A 21,022-nucleotide genomic window follows, 5' to 3' on the forward strand; every position below is an offset into this window, starting at 1 on the left:
TATGTGAATAATTTTTGGCATGTCTTTTTCAAAACCAATACTCCTTTGACAATTGTTTTATTATCTTTTGCAAGATGTCAGGATTTCATTTCTTTATCAGCAACAAATAAAGATCATTTTAAGAAAACAACACTGGTTGGGTTTTAAAGTACACTGTATTACAAAGTAGTGTGCTCTGTTGGATAAGAACAGATTCATACCACTAACCTTTTGTTCCTGCTGTCTTTTTCTAGCCCCAGCTTTTATCTCTGGCCCTGCTCTCAATCCCTCCTTTCCATTTCGCCTCCCACTCAGTCTTTCTATTTTCTCTTTCTTGATCCCACCCTTTGCTCCAACATCCTGGCTTTTTCTGCCTTGATCTATGTCTATGCTATGTGTTAGCTTAACTTTAACTCTGATAAATCTTTCTTCTATTCTTCAGATGTTTGATTTTTTTAAAAGTTTTCTTTTTAACGTTTAGTGCTATTCCCACTTAACCCAAGCTTCCCATAATTCCAAACGCCCGATTCCTGCTTCTCTTCATCTATTGATCCTGCCTTTAAAGTCCTTTCAGCCTTTATGAGCCTCTCATTGTTATGATTTTTCTTTTTATTTTAACAACCTTAAAGCTGCGGGTAACTTTTATTTTTTAAAAAATGTTTTACACATTTATTAAAATTGTCACTATGTCGTGACAGTATGGTATGGGAAAGATCATCTGTGAAAAAGCTCAAGCTCTTCTGCCTTCTCCCTGTGTTTCTATAGAAGTACACAGCTTGGTCAGAAACAACCAATCAGAGCCAGGAGATCTCAGCGCTGTCAATCACCCTTGTCTACATGCTGCTCACATCCTCCCCCCCTTGCTCTCTGCAAGGCTACAACATAGCTAGCATGGTCACCAATGATGGCAGATAAACAGTTTTCCACAGATTATCTGTCATGAGATGGTGACAGCTTTAATAATAAGTATTAAAAAAAACACACATTTTTATAAAAGCTATCTACTGCAGCTTTTATACTACAACTTGATTTCTAGCTGATGCACAAAAAGTCCTTATTTACCTTGCCTCTCTATCTCCATCACTGGTGTACTTCATTCACTTTTTTTTTGTTTGTTTGTTTCTACAGCGAAACACAAAATTAGTTTGGGATTACTGGAGACAATTGCTTTACCCGAGGCAAAAACAAACACCAAGCATAAGCCAAATATTGGAACACTAACTCAAATGCTAAACAGACTCACACACTCCTTTAGGTATCACATACTCCACTGTTTTCTGCTCTGCTCAATTAATCAGGCTCAGTCAAGACTGGGCCTGACTGTCATCACAACGCAAATAAGGAAAAAAAATAAAAATAAAATAAAAATAAAGCTTTGAGCTGTTTGCATAAAGTGGCCTCGCTCGTCTGAAACTGCCAGCTTGCCCGTAGCACACAGGCTTGGTGCAACTTTTGTGCCACTCTCTTTCCTTTATTCCACTGTGGCTGGGGCACAAATCCCTCCTTCATCCCTAAGAAAACACTAAAGGCAGTGAGGCCCTGTAAAGCCTCATTAGGCTTAATAACCTTTAGTGAACACATAGCAGACACTCAGCACGGGGATACATCTGTGGGAAACGCATGTGTGGGTTGGCGTGCGCGCGTCTATGTGTGTGCTGTGGGAGTGGGGCTAGCTCCAAGCCACAATGTGTATTATTCAGCAGGGTCCCTGGATTAAAATGTAATTTCATTCAAAGTCACAAATTGGGTTTTTTACTGTACTAATCTTCATTTTGCTAAGCAGAACGAGGTATGCCATTAAAAGGAAGCTGTGATTTAATGAAAGAAAGCAGGATGGAAAGATAGCAGAGGAGAGCGAGCCAGAGAAATGCCAAAGGTTATTTTAAATGGTAAAAACCTAATGAATAATGCATGCATGTATAGCTATATAAGTGTGTTGTTGCATTTTAGGTTTAGGGACAATGACATCAAGAGATTTGCTGCTTTGGTATTCAGCGACTGCTTTTACCGGGATTGATTTTAAAGTTTAGGGAGTCAAATGATCTCAATTACAGAGTCAAATCAAAACATTTTAGGCAAAACACACTTTTATACATAAAGGTAAAGATAGCAGAACGCGGAACCTTGCCAAAGTGTTGCGTCCCTTCAGGTTTGTCAAACATAACTACAAACTGCAGTGCATTTTGGGGGATTTTATGCTACACGCCACAAAGTACAACATTATTACGATATGGAAGGGAAAGGGTTATTATTTTTTTCAGAACTTTTAAAAGTACAAAATGCAAAATATGAGTTGTGCGTTTGTATCCAGCCCTTTTGAGTTAATACACTGTAGAACCACTTTTCACTGCAGCTGCAAGTCATTATGCAAGTCACACCGTGGTTTCTACTAGATTTGCACAACTGAACATTTTGCTCATTTTCCTGAGCAAAATTGCTCAATCTTAGCAAGACTGGAGGGAAAATCGGTGGATTTCTCAATCGGATTTCAGTTTGGAGTGAATGGAGTATACTGTACAGGGAAAATACTTTCATTTACAGTATATACCACTGCATAGTTGTTCTGGCTGTATGTTTAGAGCCCTGGTGTTTAAACTTTTTGCAAAATGGACCAAAATAATTAAATTGACAACATCTGAAGGCCACTGAAGGTCTGACTTAAATACAAATCAAAAACACTAAAAATGAATAAATTTAACAAAAAAATATTTACATGCTGGACAACCCAGTAAACGGACAGTTTTTTGTTCCTTCTTGAGTTTCATTTGTTCCTGTTTTCCAGATCTCTAGTGTCACTTTTCCCTCAGTTTCTTCACACCTGATTTCCATCACTTACTCACCTGTGTTGCATCCAGTCATCAGGTTTGTAGCATATATACTCCGCAGTTTCAGTCAAACAATCTCAGATTATTATTGCTATTCTCACGCTGGTTTCTTTGTTCTTTTTATTCCATTAAATATTCTTTTTTAACTTCCGATCCTCAACAGCTCACAAACTTGTGAATAGTAGTCTGATCTTTGTGCAAAAAGGGATATGCGAGTCATAGATCCAAAACATAAAAATACTCCTGCACAACTGACCTTTTAAAAAAAAAGATATAATTCATAAAAAAATGTTTGGGTAGGGTTGACTGTTTTCCATTTTCTTGATCTAGAAACTGTTTTAATTCTACTTACAGTATATCTTGTTCAACAACTTATATCTGGTTTGGTTTTGGATGTAGTTCATGTAGAGCAGGGGTGTCAAACTCCAGTCCTCAAGCGCCGCTGTCCTGCAACTTTTAGATGTGCCTCTGCTGCACCACACCTGAATAGAATAATTAGGTCATTAGCAAGGCTCTGGAGAACTGATCTACACAAGGAGGAGGTAATGTAGCCATTTCATTCCAGTGTTTTGTACCTGTGGCACATCTAAAAACTGTAGGACTGCGGCCCTCGAGGACTGGAGTTTGACACCTGTGATGTAGAGAGTCTGCTACATGGCTGGTAACATGGTTTTAATGAAGAATTGCCACCTTGCCACTGTTCTATTAAGGCCAGATTGTAGGTGACATGAATTTGAGGTTTCTTGAGAACACGCTCTCCCACTTGATTTGTGGATCTTTGCAGCTCCTCCAAAGTTACAGTGGACCTCTTGGATCAGGGGTGGGCACTCCTGGTCCTCGAGGGCCGGTGTCCTGCAACTCTTAGATGTCTCCCTGGTCCAACACACCTGAATCCAACAGCTGAATCTCCTCCTAAGTGCAGTCAAGTTCTCCAGAGTCCTGTTAACGACCTCATTATTTGACTCAGGTGTGTTGAAGTAGAGATGCATCTAAAAGTTGCAGGACACCGGCCCTCGAGGACCAGGAGTGCCCACCCCTGTCTTGGATGCTTCTCTGAGTCAGTCAGTTTAGGTAAAGTTACTGAGTTTACAGCAGTAACATACTCTTGATTTTATTTGATAACGGTGTCTGAAAGCACATCGAGTCCCATCATCATACGTCAAGGTCGTATTATCTCATAGACAATTCAATTTACACAAATGATGTATTAACAGGCTTACATTTGTGTGTTAGTTAATGCCGAGTTCACTCCTGTGTCCTGGGATGACAAGAAAGGCTCACCTGAGCCAGAAACAAATCTGTCTATGAATGATGATGAAGGTCATACATTGCATGTATGGACGCAGCTGCGACCAGTTGCAAAGATGTAGGTGTGCTGCCTGCTATAAACAGACGGTGTGACTATAGCTTTTTTTTTGGAGAAACACTCGTTTGCTCCAGATCTTGTGCGTCAGTCTGTAAAATGGGTTTGTGTGTAATAAAATCCTCTTTTTATTCATCTAAGCCTGTCTATCGCAGTCTTCACTTCTAGCTCTCACGGAGGCATATTATAGACAAACCGACCATACTGCAGAGGACTGAACAGTGCTCAGTGAGATGTTTAAAGGCTGGAGATATTCTTAAAAAAAAAAAAAACCCTGCTTAAAACTTCTCCAACTTTCTCCCTGGTTTATCTGGTAAGTTCCTTGGTGTCGCTTCACTGACGTTCTCCAACAAAAACCTTTGAAGGAACTAACTCAGGGCGTTTTCACACAATAGTCGAGCAGACTCTATTCAATTGGGAAGCAAAATTGCAACATTTGCTACATTTTCAGCTGCCGTGGACCACTTTCACACCGCACTGTGTCAAACGATCCAAGCTAATAGAGAAACCTGTTCACCTCCTCGCCTCTGGTGGCGCTGCACCAAGAACTACTGAAGGAAACAACACGAATATCTCTGAAGAAGACCAGCGCAGGGTACACCCTGGACAGGTCGCCAGTCCATCGCGGAGGGAGTGCATAGAAATACATCATTTATATTAATTTTAAAAAAAGTAAAACCATAGTCTTCTCCCACTTAGTGCAAAGGTGCACTGATTTGTCTTTGTTTATCATGTAAAATTCCAACGAAACACAATGAAGTTTGTGGTGTGTAAAGTGAGACGATGTGGAAATGCGTTGCGGATATGGATAGTTCTGCGAGGCCCTACAGGGACACCAATTTCCGAAGCAAAAATAAAACCCTCCTCTGTTTTTTTAGTGGATATATTCAAATGTGAAACGTCATATGGATGAAAAAGGGGCAACTGAACTACAAAGAGAGGAAAAAAAAACATTGTTATTCATAATTGGTGGGGGAAAAAGCAGCATTGTCTGAATCTGCAGAAGGACAACAAACCTCCAAGAAAAAAAAAAGAGTTTCTGGAGGTCTGTGATTAAATTTTACAGTCTTTTCTCATGCAAACACTTTAATGCAGCTGTGTTTTTATCAGCGTTAAATACAGCCAGTCATTTCTTAGTCCTTGTTATTCAAATTAGACCCTGAAATAGAGACCTATAAATTTTACTTTATGGAATAAAACATTTCAGGGTTGGATTTCAGCAGCATGACAAGCAGCTTGGGAGCAGAAGTGAGTCACGGGAACACAGCTTCCACTGCAAAGACTAACAAATAATGAACTTGCGCCACGCCGACGCTCTCACCTAATCACATTTGGGATTCGGCAGAAACCATTTCCTTCACTTCGAGCCGCTAATACATTTCCGAAATAGAAATCATGATCCACAAAATCACTTCTGCGATTTTTATCAGCAAATCTGGGATTGTCTTGCCGAGGCCGGGCTTTGAAAAAGGCGAGCCGCGTTAATAATGCATGAATGTTCATTTTCAATTACGTTTGTTGCCTGTCAGTTTATTAAGAACTGTTTAGCAATTTTCAACACGCACTGACAAATGAATGTAAAATCAACCTAAAAACAAAAGTAAGACCCTTTTAGAGTTATTTCTTGCTTTTACTCACTATTTCAGATCACGTATCAAAGCTTACAACCGGCAGATCATTGGCACATATGCCCATAATGGACCTAATGGGGAATTTGAATCTCATTTTCATTTTTTTTCCTCACACTTCTCTCTTCGTTCTCTCTTTCCTCTCTTTCCATGCCTGCTAAAGATGGACAAAGGAGATTTACCGTCAGGGGTCACACTGTGGTTCTAATTAGCCTAAGTAGGGAGGGAGCAATGAGCGTTTCCTCGCCGAGATGCATCACGTATAGTCCCACAGCAATTTCTGATGAAGCAGAGAGAGAGAGACTGGACGATACAGATGGACAGCCGAGCTCCGTCTCCATCTCTTTTTCTGTTCCTCTGTCCCCTTTCCTTCTGTTCGGTCAGAGCGGCAGAGATAAACCAAACTTCATGTGGTGATATAGGAGAAAGATGCAAAAACAATCAATTTTTCCGCAGGTATTTGGCATGTTTTGTTAAGATGTCAATGCTTCTTCTTCAGGGCCGATTCCAGTTTCTGTAAAGCTTTCACCTCGGCAAGTCGGAATTTCTCTGTCCTCCGTCCGGCAGGGGGGTATAATTACCAGCAAACAAGAACAAGACATTTCTGGCTCAGTTTTCACAAATGCCTTCAAGCTTCTTTTTTTCATTATTAGTGTTAAGATGGCCGCTGGGTGGAAGAAATTTTGCAAGTCTCTTTAATGATATCAAGCACTTTTCCACATTTGGTTTATTTTGGGATTTGAGTTTTGCCTGCGGGTGAAACAACAGTCTCAAGTAATACCAGAATAATTCTGAGCAGATTTCATTCATGAAAGGGTTATGGCAAAAATAAAACAACAAACAACTCTTCCATTCCCCTACATCAGCAACAGGTTAGAGGATGTCCTCTCTGTCTTTCAATGGAAATCTTTTTTTTTTTTTTTCATTTTTATCTCAAGAAAATTTCATGCAAAACAGTTTGTGTTTAAGACTTTTATCTTGACAAAACAGGAGAGTCTCGGAAGAAGAAAGTTGTTTTCTGCAAGACTTGAACTTAAAGATAATTTTATCAGTTTAAAGCTCGCAACAAACACAGCGAAAAACCATCGGAGCTTTTTCACAGTGATGCCAAATGTGTCGGATTGTAACTACAAGCCTCAATGTCAGTATTGTGCAAAACCCATAATCACCCAATGAAATTCTCAATGGCAATCCATCTGGGAATCTTTAGCAAGCCATACGTTTCTGGACACAGCCATGAAGGCTGTGGAATTAACTGGACATACATTGTTCAATTTAGATTTTGATCATCGCAAAACCAATGCAATTGTCAAAACAATACCAGATATTTAAGATACTCCACTTTGTGAGTATGTTCTCCTGCTTGTTTCAACCTTCTTCAAAGCCTGAACTCGCATGCGTTGTGCGGTTGTGCTTTCAAAGTCAGAACAAGTACATAAGACAGGGGAAGGAGGAGTGATGAAACATCCCCCCTGGCTAGAACGAATTTATGTGAGGTTGGTACGAAACATAACTCGGTATCATTTTGGACTTGGAAAAAAGTCGGGCATGAACCCAAAACTGAAGAGGAATAAATTTGGTCAAAGGGTAAAATGACCAGCACATGCAGTGACAGCAGCAGGACCAGTAAACAAGCAAAAAAAAAAAAAAGATAGCTAATTTGCGAGGGAACTCTCTGGATTCAAGGACAAGGAGCTACAGCTGGGTCGTGTCTTCACAACTTGGCAACAATAATATGCATATTGCAAAAAGCAGCTTGGACTGTAGCATGTGGCATCCATTTGAGGTTGTTCTTCTTTATTCAGCACGGGTATGTTTTCATGGTAAAGAGGTGATCAGGCTTTCAGGTCAATAAGAAAATACGGCTAAGATTTTTCTCTACCAAATCAGCAGACCTTGGCCAGACATCCACCAACGTCAAGGCGATAGATATCATCCGTTTACCAGAGACGGTTCAGAACGAGTTTGGGTAACACATCAAATCGGTTCAACTACCTTGAATTTAAAAGCAGAGTGAGCTACATTTCAATGGCTGCATTAAAATGTGAGCAGGGGTGCGGTGGTGGCGCAGATACTCACATATTGAGGCCTTAGTTCTCATGGCGGCGGTCGCAGGTTCGATTCCCGGCCTGGTGACATTTGCCACATGTCTTCCCCCTTTCTCATTACCCTCTTTCCTGTCACACTACCTTCAAATAAAGGCCACTAGAGCCAATAAAACCGTTAAATATACATGTGAGCAAATTTATTAATATTCCTAAGTAATTTTAATATTATTTCCTATTTATGCCGTTTTTATTTTTAACATAATCTACATGTTCCTGCACGTTTTGTATTTTCAGTTCTGAGTTGTACTTTGATTTCTAGAGATTGTTCAAGCATACTATAGTGTTGATTTTCTGTTTATTCTATCATATAATGCTTCACATTTGAAAAATAAATACTTTGTCATATTTTAAACGATTTGGTATTTACATGCAGACCCTAAAAATAATAATTATGTCTTTTTTTCTACTTTTAACTCGAATTAACTGATGTTGAGATTTTCTGCAAAGAGGAACTAAGACTTTCTCCTGTTATTACAGAGAAACTTGTTTTTCCCCCCCCCCCAAGTACTGACTGAAAGGGTCGAACACAAATGACAAGTGACATTTTTCAGTTTTGCTATTTGTGAAAAAGATTGAAAACCATGCAACTTCACGATTATGTAATACTTTGTCTGTACGAAAGTCCAAATGAAACGCTTTTACATTTGTTGAGCTGAAAACAGTTTAGTTTTTTTTCTAATCAAACAGAAGAAAACCATGTGATGAAATGAACAAAAACTAATTTGTTTCAACAAACTCCTTAAAGCGATAACAGTGAACAAACAATCGAATACTTCTATCTGGATACATTCAGGGAGCACCGTGTCCAAATATCCAGTTTTTCTTCCTGCCCCCCCTCCCTCTCATTTCTTCCCATTGTCACGTAAAACTCCCCAATTGTTAAAACCCAGGGGGATAGATTTTGTTTTCATAAACAAACACAAAAACACCTCCTCATTTGGATCAATTGGTGACAGATCCAGCACATTCTCTGGCAGAACCATTTGTTTTGCCTCTGTTTTCTCCAGCCCTCCTACCCCCTCTCTGGGGAGCACTCCTGTCTGCTGATGCTACAATGTAAATTGCATTTTTAATTAAAATCGTACCTCCTGCTTCACTGCGAAACCAGTGTGCTGTACCCTGTTTGTACAGGCTAACAATATGCCTCCCTATTGACCTAACCCACTTATCACTGCCCTTTGCGTGTTTGTGTGTCTGAGGACCTTCCCCACCTTCCTTGCTGTCTCTGTTTGCTCAGAACACATTGCTCCCTTTCTGTAGAGGTGCTCTGACCATCCTGCTGCAGTTCATATTGTTTAAGGTCCCAAAACAACGCCTCGTCGTAATTTCCCTAAATTATGTGGATGTTCTCAAACAACACGGACATGTTTGGAAAGTGCGACTAGACCCACCGATTTTCAGAGGCTTTTTAAAGTTAAAGCGACCAACCAAACTTTGACGAGGAAAAAGCGTAACTCTATTTGGATATAGTTTGTCACCAATAGAACAATGTGTTTCGATTAGTTTTTTTCAGATTTCTGTTGCCGTTTTGTTCCTGTAATGTAACTCTACCCTCTCAACAAATAAGTTTGCACATGACTCTGGTGACATCACAAAAGGCGTGGGACAACAGATCACAGCTCTTTTGATCGTTTATTGACCCGTTTTTAATCAAATTCCTTCTTTAGTAGCATTAATTTGTATTGTGTACAGCTTGCTAGTGTTCGCTGACTAGATTTTAGAAACATTTGGCAGAGGAAACGCATATGTGGATGAGACAGAGCAGACTGGAATGACTAGATGTTGTTATGGCAAATCTCCAACAATTATTTGTTGCTGTTGTAGAAAAAAAAAAATACAGTGTGGTTAACACATTTAATTAAGATAATTTTTAAGTCCTGACTATATTTCTGGAGAGCTGTTGCATCATCTGCTACATCTGCCAAAAATAATTGCCATGATTTATAATAAGCCCAATCCTACAAATTAGTCCTACCATGCATCCAGTCTATTCAGGTTAGGGAATTATCCAATTGTTTATCGCTTCTGGGAAAACAAATTGCTGTTATGAGCATAGGGATTTATTTAGATAACAATAAACTTTGGGGTGCTATAATTGCAATGGATTCAAACTCTCCTTGCCAATAATATATTTTGGCAGTTGGATTAAACTATTTTGCCTTTTATGCTCACGCATAAAACAGATTTTTTTCTGCTAACCAAGAAGCTAAAGATTTAGCTGTTTAGGACCCAGAGTAATAAAAAAATATCATTATTTTTTGGAAAGAGCAATTTAGTTTTCTTAGAATAATTCTGTTGCTAAAGGTGTGGAATCTAAATATGCGCTACATGTCATTGTTTTTGAAGGGAATTTGAGGGGAACTACGTGCTAAGACAATTGTTTTGGGAATTATGTAAAATCGACTTATTCAGCTTTTTATGATGTATTATGATGATCTTTACTCATCAAAAACATATCAGAGGTGTTGCTTTGAGTCTTTCATGCATGTTTAAGAAATCCTTGAATGGCAGCCATTCATGTTGCATAAATGCTTGCTCACAAGCTGGGTGTCGGGAAGAACAGGAGCTTCTTAAAGAGACAGAGGCCTATTTTCAAGGTGTCAAAATGTAAAGACAAATTTCTTTTAGGTGATGTTTTATACATACAGCACTTTTGATTGTGCTATGAAATGGTATATAGTCTTTGGCTTAATAGCAGTAAAGTGAAACCATTATTGTTTTTTGTTTGTTTGTTTTCTTTTCCAATAGGGGTTTACATAGGAAACATCTGCTGTCATTTTCCTCAGCAGAGTGCTTTTTGTGAAATCCTGTTTTTTCGTGTTGCCGCAAACGCATACTACTGGATATTTTTAAAGTAACACATTCATCAACATTTTTATTTTTTACACCAACCACCTGCTTTTGTAGCATCTTTCACAAACATTGTATTTAAGTCAACAAAAGTTAAACTGAAATCCTGCAATAATCTAATACACTCCAGACTTCAAATAAGAAAGGGATGGTTGAATTTAATGAAAAGCTAAAAGAAGACCAAAAACAGTGATCGATTTCAACACAATGCATGAAATAATGGCTAAAAGTATTGAAAGTTGAGCCATCAGGACACAGAGGAGTTTTTTTTTAAATTATTATTATTATTTCTACAGCCTGCCTGCTTGGCACAACTCTGTTCTCTCAGCCTCCCACAGCTCAAGAAAAAAAAAAAAAAACAACCAAAAACCTCATATCTGCTCTCTCCTCCTTCTCTCGCTCGCTTATCTCTTTGCATTTTCAAGCCATTCGTCAAGTGGTTTGGCTTCTCACTGATGTTGACTCTATTGAGATTAAGTAACCATAACATTGTTGACAAGAATGCATGACTCAGAGAAGGGTTTGAAAACTGTGGATTATGCCACCATTTTTTTTCTTCTTCTTCTTCCCCGTCCTTTTAACTTTTCATGACCATTTAGTGAAGGAGCCTCCTCTCTTAAACAGACCTCTGCGAAAGTTGGAAGTTCCCCTTCCACACACACACACAGATTGGCTTTGGGTGTTCGAGCTCGCCGCCGTGCAACAGCGCGCACACAAACAAATAGGTGTGGAGACGAGATGCAGCTGGCTGCTTGGCTGGATCGAGGCGGATACCACTGGAAACGCTGGCAGGCGACTCGCTCTTACTGCTCTAATGAATACTAACATAACCGTCGCCCTGGTCTTCAAGTCTTCTGCAGCTTTCCTTGTATCTACCTCCATTCATATTTCAATCTTCTCTAAGCAGCTACTCTGCCTTAAAAAAAAAAAAAGAAAACATGCCTACAGCATGATGCAACCGCCACCATGTTTTACAATGGCTAAAAGCACGCATTGTGTTTTCCATGTGGCAAAGAAAAAGTTCAAAAATGGTCTCATCTGATCAGAGTACCTCTTTTTTTTTTCACGCTTGCTGCGTCAAAGTCAAAAAGGTCACTTCCTCTGGCTCTTCTTTCAGATTCTCAGACCTGTGTGTGAGGGTTATATGTATATATACAGTATATGTACTGTGTATATATATATATATATATATATATATATATATATATATATATATATAACCCTCTTTCACGCATTTTGTCTTTATTGCATAAAGTCAAATATGTATGCGACAGATGATGCTGGCTGCTTGCTTGGGAATGAGATGGAAATAGCTGGAAACGCTAACAGGCAAGCAGCTCTTATTGCTGTTAGAAGTACTGACACAACACATTTATTGCCCAGCTACTTTTTTTTTTCTTTCTTTGTCTTTCCAAAAAGACAAGAAGAGCCACAAAAAAAGTGGAAATATTTGATCACACACAGTCCAGGAGCAACACCTGTCCAAAACGACTGTCTATCACCATCACAACTGGTTGAATTCCTTCTGAAAGGTGCTTAAAGAAAAAAGGATTTTCAAACAAGCACAAATAACTGTTCTCACCGTCTCTGTGTTCGCACTTTCACAAAAATAAAGAATAAGGCTTAAGGAGTTGGGGGTGGGGGGGAATCATCTTGTATTTGCCTTGAGGGTTCTGTCTTCACAAATTCTGCTCCATCAGATATTAAACATGTTGTGGGCCTCCAGGTCCACCAAGCTGCTCAACCAAAATCAATCTGAACATCAGAGTTTTCTAAAACAAGGAATCTAACGACAGAGATTGGGGTCTGAAGACTGTTGCCTACTGTTGCAATTAACCCTGCAGTATTTTTGATTGTTTTTTTGGTTCCCTAACACAATTGTTTTAATCATTCTTTAGATTAGGCACAGGGATAATTACCCTCATTGTCCCTGTTACAATTACTTTCCCTTAAACTGTTCATTTGCTCGACGCTATAGCCCTGAATATCTGGCTGGTTTTTGCAGCAGCTTAAACTCAAAATCCCTGCCACAAGCGACAGGATCAGGCAGATTCTTTGCTGAGTTTCATCCCAGTTATAAGGCACAAGTTTAATTGTGGTGGTGGTGAGAGGGGGCGGGGGTAAAAATGTTTAGGCATGGGTTGTTGCTTTTTTTTTTTAGGCGCAAACGAAGCACAATTACCACGATGTTTACAATATGCTGCTGGGACTGATCTTACCTTAGTCACAAGGGGTTCCGTGTCCTCCAGGATGGACACGAAGGGAATCTCCAAGAAAGAGGAGAGGAACTCCACCTGGATCAGCTCCTCCCTGGAGCGTGGAAAGGCGAGCACGGCTGTCACGCCTCTGATCACCAGGTCCTGACAGGCGCTGTGGGACAACGACTCCGGGTCCCACCCCGCCGGCGACCGCACCACCATCTCCAGGGTCAGGTTGTAGGGCAGCAGAGGGGCCGGCTGGGCGGAAGCGGTGGTGGAGTCCGTCCCGCTGCTCTGGTGCCGGATGCTCGCCAGGGCGCGGTTGAGCGCGTTCTGTATCCGCGCCGGCTGGCGGGTCGGCAGGAGCGCACCGAGGCGCACGGTGTGTCCGATCCGTGCCAAGATGTGGCAGGGCGCCGGGTGAGGGAAGCAGGTCTCGGCAGAGGAGAAGGGAGTCAGCAGGAGGAGAAGCAGCAGCGGAAGCACTCTGACAGAGATGAAAAGGAGACGGGTTCTCCCCGGGGCGAGGCAGCGGCTCCAGAGTCCAGAAAGAGACACCATGCTGTAGATCCGACACGCAACTGAGGAGGACTGGGCTCCGCTCGGCGGGAGATGGCATAGCTTCCTCTTTCTCCCGGCTCCACCGCTCTTCTCGGACTTGATCTTTCTTTTTCTTTTTCTTCTGTTTCCTAAACGATTTTCTTGCACATTTCGCCCCTTACCCCTTCAAAGTTTTTCATAAGAACAGTGAAAGACGCGCCGGTGGTGGAGAGGAGAGATGAGCGCTCGCAGCTTAAAGCGGTCGCCCTGCTTCTGTCAGTCTCTGCTGGAGGAAGGCACACCAGCTGTGAAGTTTGTGTGCATGTAGGCGTGTGTGTGTGTGTGTGTGCGGGGGTGTGCCTGTGTGTGTGTGTCCATGCGCCTGCCCGCCAATAACCTAACCTCTCACGGAGCTTGCCTCTTGGTGAATTTTAATGAAAATTCGTTGAGTAACATTTTCCGCTTTTTCAGGTTTTCCACTCTAAATTTAATGCAAGCAGCCGAGCCGGATATATTTCCTGATAATAATTAGTCTGTGAATCATGCTGTATACTATTTAATATAAAGTCTGGAATGTTGAACATGTCTTTTTATACGGGCACAATTCAGGACACACCCTGGACAGGTCGCCAGTCCATCACAGAGACACTCAGGCCGTGCAACATGTAAGCACACCCCCCTCACGCCTAAAAGATATTTAGATTAACCGAATCAGTCATGTTTTTGGACTGCGGGAGGAAGCCGGGGAAGTGAAACCGGAAAAAAACTGACGCATGCGCAGGGAGAATATTCAAACTCCACGCAGAAAGACCCCGGGCCTAGGGTTCGAACCCAGGACGTTCTTGCTGCAAGGCAACAGAGCTGCTAACTGTACCTCTATGTAACCCTTGGAGTTTTTACTAGTTTCTTATTATCAATGCAAAAACGTTTTTTTTTTCTTTTTCAACTGGATCTTGGCCTTTGAGGACGAACTCATACCTGTCAAGCCTCCCATTTCTTCCGGGAAACTACCGTGTTTTACCTCCCTCTCCCGTCGTGCTAACGTATTAGTATTTTCTCGTAAATTGTCCGTATTGTTCCCCCCGCTCTCACGTTAGCTTCTCTCCCTCACCGCGTTTACGGTGGTTTAGTCAAATACCCTCTGTTAAGCTACTACCCTGTTCCCCCCGCCTCGCTCTGACAGCAGCACCGGCCGGCGACATTTCCTGTATTCTCAAGTCCAAAACTTGATGGACAAACTCCTACTGCAACAATAACGCACCCTTTAATAACTATATCTTTATTTCAAAATAAGCGTCATATGATTAAGGTAAGGTCTTGAATTTTATAGTTTAGGACGTGGACTCTACTCCAAACATGGACATCACTCGACTTGGCACTTACGTGTCTCGACTCCAGACTTGAAAGATTTGAAAGCAATTACTTGCAAAAACAATGACTTTCTCCCGCCTCTGATATCACAAGACATTCAGGATGAAGTGTTGGACTATGTAATGTTTTGCCCTTGGTGACAAACCCTGATATTAGATATTCTGACACAAAATGTTAGAAGTATGATCCAAGGTCTTTATTCCATCCAAAAATCATTTGGAAAATATACCCTAAGCATGTGAATTATAATTTTAAACAAACCAGTTTTAAAAATGATTCAAAATGTCAAACTTGTAATCATTCAAGCAAAGCAAATTATGATTGTTGCTCTTAATAATTATAGGTACAAAATCATTTTTAAATGTTCAGAATCCATTAAAGATAAAAAAAAAATCACTGTATTTTCAGTAGAAAGTACAAGATGTGTCCCTCATAATAATCAAGAATCAAGACTGCAAATAGTAACTGGAAATGGCAGTCTGGGTGACTTGAGTAAAATTCATTTTATAATGCCGCAAATGCGAGTGTGGCATAACACTTGAGGTGTGAATTGCAGATTTAAGCTCTGAATTGGAAAGCAGCTTAAGTAGCCTTCAGCACATGTTTCTGTTTCAGTAACATTATTCCTTCAATATTCTGCAGTGAACTTTTGTTTTGGCAATATTCTTGTTGGACCAAAACTCTGTGACCGAGAGCAACTAATCTTTTTTGGCTGCTCTGCTAGTACTTAGTAGCGCCACTCATTTTTGGTTGTGTTTTAATTGCAGCTAACTGATACCCAAAACTTGAGCCAATAAACCACCAGTGGCATTTGATTATTCCTCAGTGGCAAGAGGAATAATCAAAGATCCCTCTTCCTACACAGATCTAAACTTGTAAAATGTTATAGGAGCCTGAGTGATGCCTTATTGGCAAAGGGGGAGTGCAGGTAGCAATAATTAAGACACCAGTCCTTAGATTAAGTTTCAGTTTCTTTCTGAATGTCAGTGTGAAACAATGCTACTGCAGTAAAATATAAGTTTGTACTTTCAATCTTTAAACTCAGTAAGTTGTCTAAAGGTCTTTCAACACAACCGAAATTTACTATTTTCCCCCTTTTTTACGGTGAAAAAACATGAATGGACTTCCTTCTTTGTTCATCTATAAAGGAGCCCAACATGTTTTCCTTAGTAATGGGCCACTTTCAAGCACCTTTAGGGCTCCCACCGAGATGTTCCTGCCAATCTGGTGAACACAAAACTGATAGTTCGCTGAAATCTCAGTTTTGCCTGGAGATTTATTTCCACTTCCTTCCTGCCGTCCAGCTAGAACATTACCTCTTGTGTAATCACGACTTTTCAGCACCATAGACAGCGCCAGAGCCATAAAAGAGATCTACTGCGCATGCTAATTTGGCTTAAAGCAAGGGACAGCACTAAGTTCTTCTTCCCTTCATTCAGCAGTCATTTTCTCCTCCACAATTCTGATTTATGGTATTTGAAATGTAGTTTTTTTTTTCTTTTTCTACCTTAAATGTTCCTCACACACTTTCACTAAGTTTGATTTCCACTGCAGGGCCACTTTCACTATGATGGCTGGCGTAAAAAAAAAAGTTCTTTGGTCAACCTGATAAAGGAATTCCTGCCTCTCTTGTCCCTTGGGTGGACATGAACACACGCACACACACACCCCGACCCCCCCCCCCCCCACACACACACACATATTCATGGGATCAACATGTCATTTCACAGCTCGCTGGGTGACCTGGAGGGAAAGCTGTTCGACTGTTGATACATCTAAAAAAAAGTTAAAGTACAAAAAAAGGTGTTTTCCCTCCATCTCCGTCCTTCTCTTTATGCTGGACTGGCTAAATGTGGAGAAAAGAGCAAAACCAGTACTGTGGGCCTCATTCCATTGCAGAAACATCAACATTTGATTCTTCTGGCAGCCATTGAAGCTGCATAGAACTGAGGACATGCAAGCCAAGTCAAACTATTTCCAAACAGACAGTGGCTGCAAAAGTATTCAGTCCTCCAATTTGACACATTTAAGTCACAAATATGTCACCCCTAAATAAAATCAAGTGCAACTGATTGCATGGAGAAGTCGGCTAATTAATAAAGAGTATCCACCAATGTATAATTTAACATAATCTCATAAAACAATACAGGCTATGCCTGTGCTATAGCTGCAAACCTACCTAAGTCATGCAGAGTTACCTAAATTGACAGGCAAGGTGAGCATTTGACTTGAGGAAGAGGTGGAGGTTCACTTTTCAGCAAGACGGCAACCTCAAACGTACAGCCACAGACAAAATGTCTGCTGTATTTTGTGCTGGGATAGCCTAGTCCACGTAAATACCTAAGTCCAATCACAAATCTTTAGAAAATGTCCAGATGGGAAGCATCTGTAAACATCAGTTTTCGAGTCTTTCTAGTCCTCATTTGTACCAACTTACCCCCCCCAAAAAAAATACTTACAACTGTAATTCCTAAGAAGGTGGCTAAAATACAAATGCACTTTACATATTTAAGAATTTTATTTATTAGAAAAATAAGCCAAAACAGAAAAAACTTTCACTTAGACTACATTTTGATGTATTATCATAACATCCCAATAACATAAAAAGGGCAACAAAACATACAAAGGCTGTGAATCTAGGATGGTGAATACTTTGGGCAGATATTAAAAGTATATTTTTCTTATTTGCAGAAGGCTCTTTCTTTTAACTTAAAAAAAAAGTCATTAACACACTAAGCTGCTTTAAAACATCCCAGAGCAATTTGTTTGGTTTCATTTTCAGTTGAAGGTTTTTCCCACATGGCATCCCACCTACTGCAAAACCTGTGCTTGAATAACAAATGCTGCTGTACTTCAACACACGCGATTGCTTCTTATTTGACAATATTTCCAATCGTACAACGATGTTAATAAACAGTACTTGCTGGAATTTACATTCCAACTATTATGCGCCGTGCATAGCAGGTAACAAGGAAGAAAGGAATAGACGAGATTCTCTCTGATACTCGAGCATCAACAAGATAATCTTGTATCTTGTTGTTGATGCTTGAGTTCGTCGCAGCTGATCAAATCATCATCAAACTCATTGCGTGGTTGTCGGCAAACACAAAAGATTTGTTCATGAGGTGTGCACTGGTTCTCCCGAAGAGCAGAAAAAGCATTAAACAATACATTTACAAAATTTGATGGACCACCGTTATCCCGTCAAGATTTTCCGAGAGCTATCTATCATCGCTTTTCTCATGTTATTTACAAGATTTTAAGCAAATTTATCAAGGTTTTGTTTTACAAGTCCAGGCTTTGTCAAAGTTGTGACGGTTCTCTTGTCTCTGACTTTGTAATTAGATCTCTTGCCCCTCTTTGAAAGTGTGTTTCTAATATATGGGGTATCTGGTTTACCTCCCACTGCCTGCCTCCTGTTCGCTCAGAGGTAAATGTTGCCATCTGCATCTGTTCACCCTTGTTCATATAGAGTCCCTTCTCTCTCATTTGCCTTTGTTGGTGTGTCTGTTCATCCAGGCTGTCATGTTCTTGTGTTCCGCTCCTGTTCATCTCCCTTTTATTTGTTCCCTGGACTCATGCTTGGATTGCCTGTCATATGGACTTTTTGTTCAATAGCCCTTGCACCTGCAGCATGTTTTGTTCTTTGAAAATTTCATTAAAGACTTTTTGTTTAGTTTAACCTCCTGTGTCTTGTGTCCTGCTTCTGGGTCATCCAGAGCACTAACTGTGAAGGTCACAGTCGAATATTGAAGTAAAACTTAGGTTTTCGAATACATACAGCTTAATCCCTCCCAGAAAATGTTATTAAAGTTATTGTAAAGTAAGTTATTAAATACAGATGGGAAGCCTGGGTTGGATATGTAAGCAAAGATGACATGTACAGTACAGATGTCTTAATGTTTTTTATCACTGGAAAATGAAGTGATTCAGTTACAGATAAGCAACAAACAAAATATATTACCAGAATAAAGCATTTTCTTGCTATGGACTTCTTATTTCTTAATTTTCTGCCAGGTCTTGGTGGGTTTACTGGTTTGTTTGGAATCACTTTCATGTTGCAAAGTCCAGTTCTATTTCCATATATGTATATATACAGCGCTGGGGAAAAAATCAAGAGAGCACTTAAAATGATCATTTTTTCTAATTTGACTTATTATAGGCATATATTTGAGTAAAATGAACATTGTTCTTTTATTTTATGAGCTACTGACAACACGTCTCTGAAACGCCAAGCAGAAATGTAGTATTTATTTGCAGAAAATGAGAAGTGGTCAAAATGATGCAGTGCTTTCAGACTTCAACTAATGCAAAGACAACATGTTCATGTTCATTTAGAAACAACTATACTAATGTTTTAACTGAGTTTAGGAAGAGTTCAGAAATCAATATTTGATGGAATAACAATGAGGTTTTCAATGATGTTCAGTGCAGAGGACTCTTAAGTTTTTATACTACCATTTTTCTCAAGCATTCTATGACATGCAGTCAATTTATTAGTTGATTAGATGAAGGTGGACTTGCTAGGTTCCATTGAATCAAACCATTGCCAAATCATAATACGTTCACAGCTTGTAGCTTGCTGCCCAACAGCTTGTAAGAGGTTATTTCCTGAAATGTATCGACATGTTCACTGTTCTGGGATCTAAGTAATAAAGTTTTAGACTTACCTGTGTAAAGGAAATAATTCAACAGGTCATAGTCGTTTCCCCCATTCTCTCTGGCAAATTTCAGTCAGGCCCTGAGGTTTTTTTGTAGAGAGCTCTCTCCCTTTTTCACACCTCCCATAAAAGTTAAACTTGTTCAGTCTCTTTCTGAATGTAGAGGCAAGTATTTTCATTCCAACAGTGACGGGAGCCTGTTGTAGATCTTGTAATGTCATTTTTAGAGGTTTTGGAGTTTTTTGGGGGTTTTTTTGTGAGTGAACTTGCTTGAATGGGCAAACCCGGGCAATTTTGAAGTTGTTTTGATTGTTTCCCACCAGTAGACTTATTGTCCAGACTGTAAGTTAGATGATTTCAAATTACTTTAAGACTTCTTTAAAATCTTTGAACACTAAAGGGCAAACCTTAAATATAAAGTAACAATTCCCATTGCACCTGATGTACCACACATTATTTTCATCATTTCAACTTGGAGTAACTGTAGGAATTTATTTTATATCAGAAATTTTGTTTTAAAGGGTCTTTCAAAGCTTTACTGTTTATTGATTACTTCTATTTCTAAGTACTTTAGGCATTTGTTTTAAATATTCATATATGCAAGAAAAACACACAGACTGTTATAGAAGGTCCTAACTTTTGTACATGTTCTGAAAATACACTCCAGCAGTCATATGTTAATTTAGCCAAAGACAGTAGGAGCCTTCTGTCTACATAATCTTTTGTTCAGGTGCTGGTTATTTGACCTCATACTGATTTCTTTGCCATCCATGTCTTTCTATAACTAAATGTCTTTTTTTTGACACATTTGGTAATTGAAAGTAATTTTGCCCCAGTCTATTCTGCTATATGACATGTGGGTATGTGATTTTAATAAAGAACATTTACCAGCAGGAGATTGCTTCAAGATCTTTATTATTTTTATTTTTTTTGGCTTCCTTCAGAGTTCATGATATCCTATTTTAAAAAACTCAACAAGCCCCAACAGTGATCAACACAACAGAGTCCTGTAATGAAAAAGTTTTCAGGTCATTTTTTTTTCCATTTACCAATTTCTGGCCCCATTTCATATGCAGCCTGATTTGAAGTCATTACCATTCCATCACAACCTACTTCCATTATGTTCTGTGGAAACAAAGTCATTCATATCACCTGCTTATTCATTGTTTTTTTGTTTTATTCTCTTGGTTGTTAACTATTTTTCTTTAAATTACCAAGATAAATAATGCTAAAATGGCTCAAATGTTTCATATCATATAACATATGTTTCTGGTACCAGTGTTGGCATTTTGATCCCTGGACAACTGGAAGTAAGTAAGCGACCTCCTGCTGGTAGATAATAGTTATTATACTCACATAGCCAAATTTCCCTACAGACTATGACTTAATTTCAGAAAATTACTTTCAGTTATTAGTTGTTAAAATGGATACAAACATTCCCTAAGGTGAGAACAAAACAACCTCATTCCTTGTACAAATGTCCCGTGACAGATAGTTTT

The 21,022-nt window shown here is 39.7% G+C and overlaps 1 protein-coding gene across 1 annotated transcript in view; it reads right to left on the reverse strand.

The window, feature by feature from the left end:
- LOC102223545 (glutamate receptor ionotropic, NMDA 3B-like) overlaps nucleotides 1-18,511 on the reverse strand; it is a 121,261-nt gene extending 102,750 nt beyond the window's left edge. Inside the window, exon 1 of the mRNA XM_014468839.2 lies at nucleotides 12,973-18,511. Within this exon, the coding sequence (XP_014324325.1) occupies nucleotides 12,973-13,512 (540 nt within the window). The 5' untranslated portion in view covers nucleotides 13,513-18,511. The remainder of the gene's footprint in view (nucleotides 1-12,972) is intronic.
- Nucleotides 18,512-21,022: the final 2,511 nt, after the last annotated feature.

Source organism: Xiphophorus maculatus, chromosome 19, assembly GCF_002775205.1.
Source record: "Xiphophorus maculatus strain JP 163 A chromosome 19, X_maculatus-5.0-male, whole genome shotgun sequence".
Classification (NCBI taxonomy): domain Eukaryota; kingdom Metazoa; phylum Chordata; class Actinopteri; order Cyprinodontiformes; family Poeciliidae; genus Xiphophorus; species Xiphophorus maculatus.